The 15,869-nt window shown below is 30.9% G+C and overlaps 1 protein-coding gene across 1 annotated transcript; it reads right to left on the bottom strand.

Annotated features, from left to right (window-relative positions):
• Window positions 1-6,732: 6,732 nt before the first annotated feature.
• On the bottom strand, window positions 6,733-12,251 carry LOC122518389 (homeobox protein Nkx-2.2a-like). The gene is made up of 4 exons (XM_043637295.1): window positions 11,743-12,251; window positions 10,073-10,179; window positions 9,617-9,823; window positions 6,733-7,772 (listed from the first exon to the last, which is right to left on the bottom strand). The coding sequence occupies exons 1-4, from the start codon at window positions 11,838-11,840 to the stop codon at window positions 7,267-7,269; spliced, it is 918 nt and encodes a 305-aa protein (XP_043493230.1). The 5' UTR covers window positions 11,841-12,251; the 3' UTR covers window positions 6,733-7,266.
• Window positions 12,252-15,869: the final 3,618 nt, after the last annotated feature.

Genomic DNA, 15,869 nt, shown 5'->3' with positions numbered 1-15,869 from the left:
TTTTGGGACAAAATATTAGAAGGAAATTGAGCGAGAAATCAATGCACGCGCTAACGCCTAACTTCAATGAACGTGTTTTCATGACAATTTTTGGCTGGAAGCAAATCCTTCAAGGATAATCTTTAAGATTTTCTAATGAAAGAATATGTTCTACAGGGTGGTTTATAATTCTATTATCATAGTTCGAGATTATTGATCAAGTAGTCTGAATTCCTTTTTCTTTTTGATTTGTACCGATTAAGAATTAGTTTCTTTTTTTATTCGAATACAATTGTTGGATCAGTGTCAGAAATTGTTGAACCGATTTGTCAAGTGATTCGTGAATTTATCAATTAATTATAATAATTGTTAATCATTTGTGTTTTATTATTTTTTTTTTTGAAGATTTGTTCATCGTTTATGACACACACACACATATTTTTTAATTTATTAATATAATTAGAAATGTAAATTTTTTTAATACGTTCAGAGTAAAAGAATGTTTAGAAAAAAAGAAATAACACAAGTGTGTTTTGTAATTCGAATTTATATGATTTTTTTTTTCCACGAGATTTTCTGTACAAACATATGTCTAAATATCAGCATAACCATCGTTTAATGGTTCATACGTGTGTCGTATAGTACGTTTCATTATAAGTTGACGGAAAATAGCGAGAACAGGGCGTGGGAGTGTCATTGGTCGACACGTGCTCATCAAATTAGGGTTCTTTCAATTGGTACCGGCGAACGTTCGACTTTCAATACCTTTTTTTAACTTATGCTTGCTCATAATGAAACCATAACCATATCTTTAATATTAACTTAGCATAAAAATCGCATAAAATTAGTAACTTTTTATTTAATCAAATGTAAAAAAAGGAGTTTTAAGTTAACGATTGAGAGAGATACGAATGTTCAGAATAATTTATTTTTATTTCACTTTTATACATACACATTATCCGTTAGATTTTTCTATATTACAAATATTATTACGCCAGTATGCGAGCAAAAATTGAAAGAATGTACGAGAATAGAATAAACCTTTATCGAGGAAAAATTCAAAAACATCGTGTAGATAAACAGTTTGAAGAGAGAAGAAGAAGAGGAAGGAGGAAGAAGAAACGGAGCGAAAGATCAAATATGTGAAATCAACATTTTTGGGGGTCCTATATAATAAGTAAGTATGTCAATAGACGTAGAGAAAAAACATTCTAGGGAATATACACCGTGGATAGGAAAAGGGAAGGATTTCTTTCTTTCTTTCTTTCTTTTTCCTTCATCTCTCTCCCAGCTATTTTGCACCAACCCCTAATTCAAAGTTGTGCTTTCACCCTCTTAAACGTTTCCTGGTTTCGCGGCTAAATCTGCTTAAAGCGAGCCGTCGCTTGGAAAAGGTCCTACAACTTTTCTTCTTTTCTTTTTCTTTTTTTTTTCCCTTTACCATTTGTACACTGATTTACACGAGGAGATTTTTATCTTTTATTGAATGAGGAAGACATACAATAAAGATTTATTTTTTTTTCTTTTTTTTTTTGCAAAGGAATGTCATCGATATTTCTAACACACATCTGCGAGATCATTCTTAAATAAATATTATCTTTTTTTATTGGAATACTTAAAAGAGATTATAATACTCGTTGCAAAAGTTATTATGTCAATTTAGATATATATGAGACTAAAAAAAAAAGTGGTATAAGTCACTTTTTCAAAATAAATGGCTCATATATACAGAGTGTATCATTTAAATCGATCCACGAAAAACTGTTGATGGTAAATTAATAATATCAATTAATGTGCTATTTTAAATCATTCAACTTTTGTCTATAACACACATTTTTTTTCTACTATTAACCATAAACCTCCATAAGTGGTGCATCATGCGAAATAAAATGTAGACGTGTAAAATATTTTATTTACTGAAATTTCATTTCTCATTTCAATAGTATATATTTCATTTCTACTGTAAATAATCTACTATTTAAAATGATATATTGTAAATATTATTTTCAAAAATATTTCTTAAAGATTTTACAAAAATAGAATGAACGTGCGCATTTCGTACGTTATCCGATCCGTATTGTTCAATTATCTAACATATTTTATTTTGAAAATATTTAAATAAATCGATTTAAATGAATTCACCCTGTATATATACACCTCTTAACGTTAATTGAGAATGAAAGTATTGATATCGAGTGTCAATGTTTGGTCATTTTAACGGTTCGATCAAATTCCTGTTTGTCCAACTTTCCTACTCGTTTAAACCATTTGATACACGTGTCTAATACAAACCAGAAAACCCATACACCCATAAATACATACATACATACATACGTATCCATAAATACACTTTACAAAGAATCAAACGAACATTCGATAAAATTTGTCTTTAATTATAACGAAAAATGGGTGACAGTGTAGTGGTGAGGGGGAAAGAAGTGAAGTGAGGGGGGGAAGAGAGAGGGGAAACAAAAAAGTTGAAGAATAGAAAAAAAAAAAGGATTGAAGGAATAATCTATAGGGGAATGATAAATAATTGAAAAAGAAATTAGTTTTTACGTTCTTATTCGGGATTTTATTGATTAAGTAATCTTAATACATCGCTGAGCCGCAATGTACCATAAAGAGAACGGAACCGGAAACGATCCATTCTTAGCGGGGAATATGCTTTGTCGGTGGTTGCTCGTCGCCCGGAATTTCTCCTTTGATTAATCTACTCTCGGTGCTTTTTCTACCCTCAAAGACTTATAATCTTAACCAATGCGATTCCTTCTGGCAAGTATCCAATACCTCCTTGCACTTAGCTTTTCATATTTTAAGAAGAACAAAATGGAGAAAAAAAAAGAAAAAAAAATTGAATTCATTTTTTTCTTCTATCTTCTTCCTTTTCGTTTTTTTCTTTTTTTTTTTCTTTTTTCTATACTTAATTTACGATCAGCTGATCTTCGATTTTGATATCATAAATCTATAAAAATATGTTTTTTTTTTTTCCATTTAATTCTTACGATTCTAATTTATTTATCTCAATAAATTTAATCGAATATTTGAATTTAAAAGGAAGAATGAGGAATGGAAGTAATATTTTTTCTTGGGGAGGGGGGAAGAGGAGGAATTTATTTTTACGATCTATATCACAAGTCGAATAATTTCTCATAGACTTTTACTTTTCTCTCTTTTCTTTTTCGCTTTTTCAATTCTAATATCTTTTTTTCTCTTTTTTTTCTTCTTTTTTCCTCCCCCTTTTGATTCAATTGAATATAACAATTCGATAGAGAACGTTCGATTTTCTAACGAAAAAGTAGGAAAAAGTGTCGAGGGTATTTTAGACGGTAAAACTTGTTCGCGAAAGTTTTTCAATCGTCCGAACTTTCTGTCGGTTCGTTTATCGTACATCGAAAAGAAAGAAAGGAAGGAAGGAAGAAAAAAAAGAAAAGAAAAAAAAGAAAGAAAGAAAGAAATAGAAATAGAATTGGCATGTCGAAAAATCACTATAATGAATTTTTCTATCCCTTTTTCTATATCACACTTTGACACAAGTAAGATAGCGAAGAATACTTTAAAAAAAGAAGAAGAAAAAAATACAACCAGAAATAAAGAACTTATCAGGATAGAAAATCGATAACAATTAGGATGCTCTTTCCGGTCGCGTGTGTTCAGTATCCTCGAAAGTGACATCGGCACGTGCCCGAGTTTGATTGGCTTGAACAAAAAAAAATATGTAAAAAAAGGAAGACCGTATCCGGTTCTAAGTAGATTGTAGATAACGATTGTTGTTTAACAGCCGGTTACCATGAAATTAGAGTTTCTAGTCGCACGACCTTCAAGGTCATCGAGATTATAAGCGAAAGGATTGTTAAAAGGGTGCTTTAATTTTTTTCTTCTTAGTTTTTTTTTTCTTTGATTACTCCTCTCTCTCATCCTTCTTCTTTATTATTATTATTATTATTATTATTATTATTATTATTGTATTTGTTAGATTTTTATGGGAAAGAATAGTAATGTGACTGACCATCTAATTTTTAGTATGGTAAATAGAAAGAGATGGAAAGGAAGGTTCTGTTACGTTTTATCGTAAGGTCCACCCCACGGAAATCAGGCAATAAAGCAGTCCGGAACACGGTCTTGCCCTTTCAACCCCCGTCCACTTCTCTACAACGGTATTGTCAAAGTTTTTTCGCTTTTTTCTCTTTTATCAGCCTCTCTCTCTTTCTCTCTCTCTTTCTCTTTCTCTCTTTTTCATTCATTCACTCTTTATCTCTTTTTATCCTTTTTTTTTTCTTAGTTCGCGTAGAGTAGTAGCTGCTAACACACCCCCTCGATTAGATTCGGAAATATTAGGGGACGTCCCGTTGCTCGACAAACTATCAATTTATTTTACTTCTATCGATTGGCTAGCAATACAATTTGTATATAGAAATATATACCATTTGCGTTAAGCGCATTATCATATTTAAAGAAATATTTAAATTTTGAATATAAAGAGTTAAATTTAATTATAATATCTAAAATAAATAATAGAAAGGAAAAAAAGGAAAAAAAAAATGCCAGTAAAGAGGATCGGATCTATAAATACGATCAAAATTTAAATTACAATTTAGAATTTTAATATACGAATTTTGTTGTGAATAAAAATCTTCTCAACGAAACATTTGTAATTTTTTGTTGTCTTATTGTTTAAAATGTACAAATATCTCCATAGTTTAGTTATGTGAGTCGAAGTTTGGAGGTTGAAGGTTGACGGTTAGGTGGGGGTTTCAGGGGGTAAGGGGGGAGGGGGTAAAGGTCGGTGGACTATGTCCAAATCTATAGATTACAGGCGGTCATATAAATCATGGTACGACCTAGTGTAGCTGGTTGAATGTTATCTCGTGTTTTCGGTTGAATGCACAGTGGCATTTCGCAGGCCTCGACATCGGCATATTCTTCTTTACTGCTCTGGGGGGTGCGTTTTCGTTTTGTACATTACTTCTATCTATTTCTTTCTTTCTCTCTTTCGAGAATCGCCACAAAGCATATGCCGGCCGCTGTCCACTCCATTTACTTCGCTACATCATCATCTCTCGTTATGTATCACGGATAACGAGAAGAGATAGCAAATGTTAAAGGGACTCACTCATCTTCTCGATCCCTTTTTACAGGAAATCTGGAAAGCTTTTAATATTCTCGATTCAATACTTTTTTTGACTCCCTCGCAATCACCCCTCCCCCCTTCCTTCTCCTATTTCTCCCAAAACACAAAACACGAAAATAAATATAATATAGAAGAATTATATTAACACTAGATTTACGGATATTTTTTTCATTATTTTTTTAATGACTTACAAATATTGTATAAATGGAGGATTGAGTAAAGAGGAAGAATTAATATTTACGTATATATCGTTAAGTAATTAAAAACCAACATATGTTTTTAAAAAATAATATTTAAGTTATATATGTATATATATATATGGTAAACTAATTTTTGTAATGAGTCAAATTGGCTCAGTCCGTAAATCTAGTGTTAAATATTAATGCTTATCATTTTATTGCACGAATTAGAAAATTATATTAATTCAATTCAAATAATATGTGATATAACGATTGAAACAATTATATATATGTACAAATGTATGGATAAAATTAGTTTGTTATTTTTCAAATTTATATTAGAGAATTATTTTTCTTTTTATTTTTTTGGAAATATTATATTATTAAAAGATGATTTACAAAGTTAATATACACGTAGGAATATTATTGGAAATACGTGGATGGTATTAAAAAGTAATTAGTTAATTTTGAATGAAATACAAATTTTGATACTTTTCGTGACATAATTTGAAAATGTTTATGAAAAGAATTAGGCGTCCTTGTAATTTATCTCAAAAAATTCTTTTCTATCGACGTAAAAGTAATAAAAAATCAGACTAATTTTTTTCCAAAGGAAACTAAATAAATAAGGATTGAAATTAAATGCTCGATAGATACAATTGTTAGTAAGAGATGCCGTCTTAAAAGGCTAGTGACCCTTAGCAAAGCACGATAGGGGGTGCCTTCAGGAAATCTAAACCGGTAACAAGATGGCCGCGGGGAAACGGAAACCGGAAACTTGTCACTCAAGCTACGTTGGCTTCCGACGTGGATCGAAAAGAGGGAAAGGAAAGAGAAGGAAGGAGTAGAGAAGAAAAGAAGCATATAACAGCAGCAGCCCTTTAAAAAGGGCTCGATGGAGATTTTCCTAGTCCAATAAACTGTCGGACATTGAATTTAATATTATATGATAGGAATAATATTAGATGTATTACTTTTTTTCTTGGGATTAGAATTTATTAAATATGTTTCTCATATATGCATGTATATGTATATATATATATATATATTAATATTATATAATATATAATATATATATGTATATATATATGTGTGTGTATATAATATCATATATATATATATATATATTAGTGTATATTATTTATTATACAGAATGTACATATATACAGAATCTATATATCGAAAACAATTATCTATTATACTAATCAAGCATAATCTTTTTCTACGATCCTTATCATAAATTTCTGTTTGACCTTTCCTTTTTTTTTTTTAACAATAATTAACAATTAAAAATTGTAGAAACGACGGATCACAAGGATATTGATCTTTCGAAGAGATTTCGATCATTTCAATTGAATTATATATATATATATATATATGTATAATTCAATTTATCATTCATTGTTCCTTTTCTAGTTGACAAAACGAACGGCAAATCGACGCATTAAACTTTCATTCGTACGTAATTACTTATCACGCTACATCCTACATCAAAGATAATAAGAGTCATTACACATTCATCTATACGAGGATAGAAATTTTTACATGGTTACTTATTTTATTATTATCCATCCTTTTTTCTTTTTTTTTTCTTTTTCTTTTTCTTTATTCTCGTTTTTCAATTTAATTTACCATTCGCTCTACGTAAAGATCATATGCTCGCTATGAATCCTTTTCTTAAATACGTGAGACGAACATATTTTAATTATATTAAAACATTCTCTTTGGTTTAATATTTCTGCATTTTTGAGATGAACGACAAACAAACGAATTTTGTTGTTAATCGATTGTTCAGTCAGGATCTCTCTTTCTCTCTCTAAATCATCTCTTTGTTTATTCGTATTTTTCTATTATTCTTGGATAACATTTAAATCCTGACTAGATCCTAATCCTGACGTGAGAATTAGATTGAACTGTTCAATGTCCATTTAACAATAATGAATGAAATATCATTATATTTTGCATAGATAGAAAATTTTACCACCAAAATGTTTTTGGCACGTAAGGGGCCATAGGTACTTGACCATTTCCAGGATAATTCGCTTGTTCCATTAATTTCGATTGACATGGTTTACCATCCCTGACCAAAACCGGAACTGCCACTCTTCTAGGCGAACAACCACTTCCACCGGCTTCCACTCTTTCCGTAGCAGCACGTTTCGTCTTGTACCTGTGATTTTGAAACCAAATTTTAACTTGGGTCGGTGTCAATCTTATTATCGACGCTAGGTGTTCCCTTTCCGGTGCACTAAGATATCTCTGTTGACGAAATCTTCTTTCCAATTCGAACGTTTGAGCTTTGGAAAATAATACTCGTCTTTTTCTTTTCTTATGTTCCGCCTCGTGGCTAGGCGTTTCACCGTTTTGATGTTCCTCTTCGAAATCCTGGGATTCCTCGTCCTTAGATTCGTGACTGTTCTCTTGTTGCGACGGAAAAGACAATTCCGATATCGCCGGACTCGTAGAATCTGGTTGTTGGAGAACTATAAATACAATAACAAAATTCTTTTACTTACTGTTCCAATATTTCTTTTTTTTTCTCTTTTATTTTTAATTCAAGCTTTAGAATAAAAATTATCTCTACAGTACTTAACTAACGATATTTCATTTAATTAGCATCCAATAACGAATCTTTTTCGTTGCACATACTACCCCCAACTTCCCCCTTCCACCCACCCACCACCACCACACGTATGCACGAATACACGCTCGTCGATGCTAGAACTCGAGATAATGAAAGGTGTAAAATAAGTGCAGCTGCATTTCGTGCTAGCACGAAAGCTCTTAACGATGATTGGCAGCAGATGCAAAAGGGCATTGATTTTTCTTTTATTATTATTATTATTATTATTATTATTATTATTATTATTATTATTATTATTCTTTTTCTTCAAAACAGTTTCGTTTTACGAGACTCGTAGCTAACACTTTTCCTTTTCAACTGATTTGATTCGATTTTCTTCATCTCTTTTTCTCGTTAGAAAAATATTTAAGGATGAAAAGAAAAAAGAAAAAAAAAGGAAGGAGTGAGTGTCTTCTTGTTCGTGTGAGAATAGTTACTATTTGTTTTATGGTTTTGTATCGTGAGAAGGGTGATAGGCAACCGATAGGGTCACACCATAAGACTAACTAATTCAATGTAGAAACCAAAGTATCGTGGCTTTCGCGATTGTACAATATGCTTTTGTGGAAGGTTTCCCTTTGGTCCTATAGGGAGAGGGTGCGAACTAATATAAAGCCTATTTGATGCCGAAACACTCCGAAACATCCCCTATGGGATTAACCATATCATTTTCATGGGAGATTAGCTTCTACTTCTGATACCACCTTCTCTGTAATTTCAATTAAAGTGTCGCGTACTTAAGGGACTTGTCATTAAGAACATTTTCTCGACCTTTTTTTTTTACTTGATTTTTTTATTTCCAATCTTTTTCTCAACGTCGTTAGAATTCAATCAGATCTTTCGAATAACTCATTAATTTCTAATAACTACGAAAGAATTAGAAAAGGGGGGGGGGGAAAGAAAGAATCCTTTTCATTCTAATCGAAACGAATTTATGTTTTATTATTTCTTTTTTCTTTTGCCCTCCTCCCCTTTCGGAAGGATCCGATGATCGATGCGATCGAGTGTATTGAAAAAAGAGATCCCTAATATCTTGAACGGTGCAATTTTTGGGTCGTGTAAGGTACGGTAAAATTGTATTCCCCTGAAAAGAGAGTACAAGAAGATAGATAGTTGTCGAATGGAAAAAGATAGAAAATGAATGAGTGAGTAAGAGAGAGAGACAGAGAGAGAGAGAAATAAAATTCAAGCAAGGTAAGAGAAAGATAAAAAGAGAAATACAGGACAGGAGGGGCAAAGTAATAGGGGCAAAGTTAGTAGTACATTTTGGGCGTGACAATTTGGATTCATCGAAGGGCTCCTGAACGCATCTGTCCTTCTCAAAAGACATCTGTCCTGGTTTGCTCGCCAATCGTGATACAGCAGCCACAAGGACCTTTTATAGGACCATTAGATCCTGCTTAGCTCGAGCGGACCAATTGTAGGCTTCTAAATAAATACGGTTTCACGTCCCGCCTGCGAATATTCTTCGACAACCCCTATTTTTTTGTTCTTTTTTCCTTAGCTATCAGGGAATACACAAAACACTGGGACGTAAGTAAGCTAAGGTTAAAGCAAAGCAGCAAACCCTACTGGCTGATTTTACTACTGTTAACTACCCTTGCGAAACGAATGGAAATCCATGTTCTTTTTTATTTTTTTTTTGTTTCTTTCAACTATCTAATTCGTATAAAAATATTTATTTCATATAAATCTCTTTCTTACTGTTTACTTCTTCTAATGGTTGTGGTAGTGTAGTTGGTAAAGCCGTTGTTGGTCCACTTGGCCAGCTAAGCAATCCCGGAGGTGGTGGTGGCAAACTACCCCTATTTAGGTTCACATGCATCGGTTGCAACATGGCCGTCGTTTGTTCTAAAAATTGTTGATACGCCGATGGAACTTCGTTGGCCGTCGGTAGAACCGTTGTACTTCCTGGAAATATTTTTGTTTTATTCAAATTTTTATTCATTGCAAATCGTTTAGATCGTTTTACAATTAAATCGAGATTTGTTTAATATTTATTAATAATTTTTTGTCTCCTTTTTATAGAGTTTAATATTTAATGTTCAATATTTTATCTGCAACGTTGAATTTTGTCTTTTTTTGTTTTTGCAAATTGTATTAATTTTTTTCATTAAAATTAAATATTAGGATAATCATAGGTAAGATTTGTTTGATTACCTTGTACATCGTTCTCTTCTGAAGATGGTTTAGCGTCGTTCAACTCTAATATGTCGCTTATGTGAAAACCCGAAGTTCTAGCTGGCATTTTCATACTTTCTAATATTCTAAAAAAATAGAAAATTTGCAAACTATAATTATAAATTACAATAATATCTAAGAGAGTATTAAAAGATTATTTATAACAATTAAATACTCTTAATATAAAAATAAAATAAATTAGAAAAATTAAATCGTGAAGATTATAAACGTAAAAATAAATATATTTTTGTTTATTTCAAAATATAACGTAAGACACTGTTATTATAATTTCTTTATTATTGTATTATTCAATTACTTTCTTAGATAGAAGAAAAAAACGTAAATAGTAAAAATAATAATATGTGTTAAATCTCTTGATGAGTATTTTGTATTCGTCGAGAAACGATAAACAAATCATCGACGAAATGATCATTCCTGTTGTCAACTATATTGAAAAATAATCAATCGATTCTCGAAATGTAAAGGAAACAATTGATATACTATACTCATTACGCTAAAAAAAATTACATTTGTAATAATTATTTATTTTTTTATTATTTTTTGTCGCGCAAAAGAAAAAAATTCAAGATAATTTTGTTATCTTTTATTTTCTGCAGATACTTGAGTACCTAAAAAAAAAATAAAAAGGAAAAAAAATCGGGTTAAAAAAGTATACCGCGGTAGATCAAGGAAATTCCAAGTCGGATATAATATATCATTTACATTTTTCAAAATTGAATGGTTACGCGATGTTTTGTCACGTAAATCAAACCGTTTTTAGCATTAATAGAAAAATCCAATTCTATTCAATAACATCATACATAAAAGTGGATTCTACTTTTGGATTTGAAAAATATTTCCTTGTCGATTCTTTCTTAAACCTAACTGACTATTATTGGAGCACGTTCGTAAGCATGAAAAATTTCTTTTTTTCTTATTGTTTAGACATGAAAATGGTGTTTTTTTATGAGAACGAATACCAGTCAATTCGGTCGGAATGAATGATCTTTTCCTATTCGGTCATTCAAATCTCTGTTATAAATTTCCGAATATACTCGTACGAATCTTTCAATTTTATTCATTATAAATATAAAAAAAAATATATATATATATTTTTGCTGTTGTTTAATAACACAAATTCTAAATAGTAATATTTTTTATGTAATCTTTCAATCGATGTACATCGTACAAGGTAAAAAAAAAATCGGAACCAGAATATATTACCGAAGATAAAATTTTATTTGAAATTTTCTTGACAAAATCTTTAAATCATTTTTTCTTTCCCTTTTTTTTTCTTTTTCCTTAAAATAAATACAATAAAATTTTTATCGATTTACGGATTTTAATCGGATCTAAGTAAATCTTGATGATCGAAAATAACGGTATCGATAACAAAACCGGATACTTGATTTGATAAAAAGAAAATAAACGATATGAGAAGTTGGTCAGAGAGACACGTGTAACAATTCGTCGGGTTATCGAGAAATTTAATCGATTATGTAAAGATTATATTTTAACGTACTTAAAAATAAAACGCCTAGCTTCTTGAACAAAATTTCGAAAAACAAAAATAAGGAAACGTAATTAGGGGGATTAGTCAAAAAAAAAATGGTCATGAGTCAAATATTTTTGTATTTAATTAAGTTTACCTAGTATTGAACGCTAGTTGACTGTACCAAACGTGATTTAGTAAACTCGCTGGATAAGGTAAAAGTGACCAGGGTAGAATTTTATTCTTCTCCGCCATTTTGTAAGTTAGATTTAAGGCTTGTTAGAGTCTTTAATAACTTTCCATTCTTTATTCCAACTCTTGGACCCCGAAAAACCTTTTTCAATTTTAATCCTCTTTTACTTTTTACTCTCTATTTTTCTTTCCGCAGATTAAATAGACTAAGAAAGTATCCCAAATACTTTCTGATCTGACTTCTGTGAGGATTAAATCTTTAAACACTTTTTACCCCTAATATTCTATAAATATCCGAACACGTTTAAACGAATCACTTTTCCTTTCTTTTTCCAAACCCTTCTTTTTCCAATGTGATTATTAAGAACAAATTAAAAATCTTCAACACTTTTAATTAATAAACTTATCAACAAAACTCTCAACATTTGGATGCACGATGATTCCACAATTTGTATTTTTTTTTCTTTTTTTAAATATTCATTCCTTTATTTTATTCTTCTTCTTCAAATTGTCAAATCGATATAATCGATTCACAAAAAAACATTGAAACGATTAAGCGAACGTTTAACGTATAACGAACAGAAAACAAAATAAAAATAATAAATTACCAGCACAGATTAATTATTATTATTATTATTATTATTATTATTATTATTATTATTATTATTATTATTATTATTATTATTATTGTTTCACGCACAGAAATAACACACGTAGGAATGAACCAAAAAAAAAGTAAAAAAATAAAAAGGAGAGACCAGACGACACACGGAAACAAACGTGAACCCGATCCGAGTCGGCTCGCAAATCGTATTCATCCGTAAAGTATATTTCGGCCTACTTTTAAGTAGCTCTCGTCGTTTCTCGAGTCCCTTTTCGCAAAAGGTGAAGGACTCTTCTTGTTCGTTTTGAAGTGTACTCGACGAACACTTAACCACTAGTGTCGTCCCTACCTCCGTTCCGTTTCGTTCTCTGAAGCACCCTCGAACCTAGGGGCGTTTCTACCAAAAGGGGCGGGAATTTCATAAACTCATCCCCCTAGTTTTACTTGGCCAACGAATCCATTGCTTCCATCCACCCCCACCCCCTGAGTCTACAAAATTTATCCTATATACAACCTATCCTACTACCACTTTCTCTATTTTTTAATTTCATTTTCTCTTCTTTTGTTTTCTTTTGTTTAAGAGAACAATCAATTTATTGTGAATAATTTATAAAACTTTAGATCTTCGAGATATCGAATATCGCAACATATTTTTAAAAAAGGGGAGGAAGGGAGGATTTATTTATTATTAAAATAATAATTTAAAATGATACAAATAATATATTAAAAAACATTTTCTTACGGATCATTGTATTATTGTAAGGATAATAATATGTTGGATATTAATTCGATAGAAGAGAAATAAACAAAAAGATATATGAAAAAGAAATATTAAGTGTGTATTGGGTAATTCTAGGGTAATAGTACGAGTGATGTTACCAGGGTTACTTGGTAAAAAGGGGGTGGAGCAATGTAGTAGCCAATAGAAAGGTTCATCCTTGGAAGGGTAGGTCGATGCTTTTCAGGGCCTCGATTTCCTAATGCTAGGAGCTAGGTAACCAATCAGGTGGCTTCATCGATCAGAGGGAATGAGAGAGAGAAAGAGAGAGAGAGCGAGATCTTTTTACACGTACAAGTATACTTTAGCTCGAGTGTTAATGCGGAAGAACATTAGTGGTGCTTTTACCGTGTCATTTCGTACCTTTTTTTTCCCCCTCTCTCTCTCTCTCTCTCTCTCTCTCTCTCTCTTTCTCTCTTCCTTCTTCTCTGTCTTTCTCTCCTTTATTTCCACCTTTTATTATTTCTCTCTCTATCTCTCTCTCTATCTTTCTCTTTCTCTTACCGTGCGTTCTTTTTTCCTTTTATTTAATTTTACCTGTCGTTTTATTAGATCGAGGTCTATCGATATCGGAAAAGTAGGTTAATAGCGTGCCGGTATTAACAGCAAAGTCGATATTTGTTAGATTTTTATCGTACGTCAGGACAAAAATAATAATAATAATAATAATAATAATAATAATAAAATAGAAGAGAAAAAAGAAAGAAAAAGAGAAAGGGAATGGAAAGGGAAAGAAAAACGAATGAAAATATGCGCGATGGCAGTTCTCACGTGTTAGATTGTAAAGTTAACACATAAGACGGGTAGTAGGAAAAACGGATCTTGAAAAGTAACTTTTGGTTAAAAATGTAGAACGGGAAAAAAGGGACAGGTCAAAAAAAGGATAGAATCGAACGTATATCCGGCCTATTCATAAAATTCTTTGTCAGATTTCTAGAGAAGTCAAGATACTTCCTAAGGGTTTTCATTTGAACGTTCATTCCTTCCTTTATTCCCTTCCATAACATTTTCTTCTCGATTCATAAATATATATATATATATAATAATTAATATAATAATTTAATATTAATATTTAATATTAATATTTAATATAAATATATATATATATATAATATATATAATATATAATAATATAATTATATAATAATAATATAATAATTTATATAATATATAACGTGAGATAAAAATTAAAAAAAAAAAAACCTCATATTAAAAAAAATGCATATATAGTTGCATTATATATTAAGATGAAGCAAAAGGTCGTGTATCTATTATATTGAAACTTTACTTTGAAATTGCATATAATGTTTTTGTAAAATTTATTTTACAAATATTAATTAAAAACGCACAAACTTTTAGTTTACTCTAAAACACATGCACGTATGTATTATATAAAATATATATATTTTGTATATGGGGTAAAAAACAAATTAAGTAGAACGTAGGTAATGTGTATTAAATAAAAAAAAAAAGAGAGAAAAAAAGGGAAAAAAAATGGTTACAGTTAAAAGTCACGAAAGAAGATAGGAAGCTCGTTATTATGGTGGTTGACCGTCTAACTCGGTTAGAATCGAGTTTAGGAGGATCCACTTTTGCTTTGTTTTATTTCTTTTTATGTTTTTTTCTCTTTTTTTTTTTTTGTACTTTTTCTTTTCCTTTTCCTTTTCTTTCATTATATTCACGCTCTCCTTTCTCCAATTCTTACCCTCCTACCTTTGTTAACCCTGGAAAAATGTCGAGCCTTGTTCCTCTTCTCTGTTAGTTATTGGTAAAGAGTTCGAAAGAGAGCAAGAGCAAGAGCAAGAGAGAGAGAGAGAGAGAGAGAGAGAGAGAGAAAGAGAAAAATGAAGAACTTGGAGGTTCAAGTAATCGAGTAACATTTGCCAGTCTCCCACGACTGTTTGGCGATAGCTGTGCCAACTTGTTTCGTGCACGCAACCCAATTTGTCTGCGCGTCATTGTTTTACTGGCAAGGATGCGACTCCTAATTTCTTTTCCTTATTTTTTTTTTTCTTTTTCTTCTACTTTTTTCTTTATCTTTTCTTTTTTCTTTTTTTTAATTTTAAAATCTCTCGCGTTATAACGTTGCATTGTTTGTAGAAATTTTTGATCATCCTTTAGTAGTAGTAGTAGTAAAAATAGAAGTAATAAAAATAATAGTAGAAAAATTAAAAAAAAAAAAAAGAAAAAAAAAGGAAACGTTAGGGTAATAAGTTGCTTTTTTTTTTTAATTTAAGAAAAAAACATATGGTCTGATTATGAATTTCTTTTATACGCGTTACTTGTCGTTAGAAATATTTCGAAAGGTTGGATTGATTGCGTTTTATAATTAATTCATTGTTGGAAATTCGAGAAATACTTTACTCGAGAGAGGAAAGAAAGAAGAAAAAAAAAGTGTGAAAAATATAGGAAAGAGGAAGAGTGAGTAACCACTCGAAAATTCGTCGAAATTTCGAGTGAACACGTACAGGCAATAAATAAGTGACCATCGGGAAAATCTTCAGGTATTATTATACTACAGGTAGCAATATTGTTATGTTAATACACAATAGAAAAGATAGATTTCGTAAATGGTTTGACCCTCCTCATTCAAGTCGGCACGTTTCTTAACCAACCACTGAATATGTCAAAAGCTTATACCTTCTTTCCGTTTTGGAGTGTCCACCTTTCTAAGTCGACCACCATAAAATATTATTTCAACACAGAAAGT

This window comes from Polistes fuscatus, unplaced genomic scaffold, assembly GCF_010416935.1.
Source record: "Polistes fuscatus isolate 324 unplaced genomic scaffold, CU_Pfus_HIC Scaffold1, whole genome shotgun sequence".
Lineage (NCBI taxonomy): Eukaryota > Metazoa > Arthropoda > Insecta > Hymenoptera > Vespidae > Polistes > Polistes fuscatus.
This window is presented reverse-complemented; position numbering and strand designations above follow the sequence as displayed.

Bases quoted from the DNA above. Each gene is read 5' to 3' on its own strand.
- LOC122518389 (XM_043637295.1), bottom strand. From the start codon at position 11,840: ATGGCGGAGAAGAATAAAATTCTACCCTGGTCACTTTTACCTTATCCA. The intron at 10,180-11,742 runs GTAAACTTAATT...CTATTTTTTTAG, and splicing joins CAACTAGCGTTCAATACTAG to AATATTAGAAAGTATGAAAA. The intron at 9,824-10,072 runs GTAATCAAACAA...AAATATTTCCAG, and splicing joins AGAAGAGAACGATGTACAAG to GAAGTACAACGGTTCTACCG.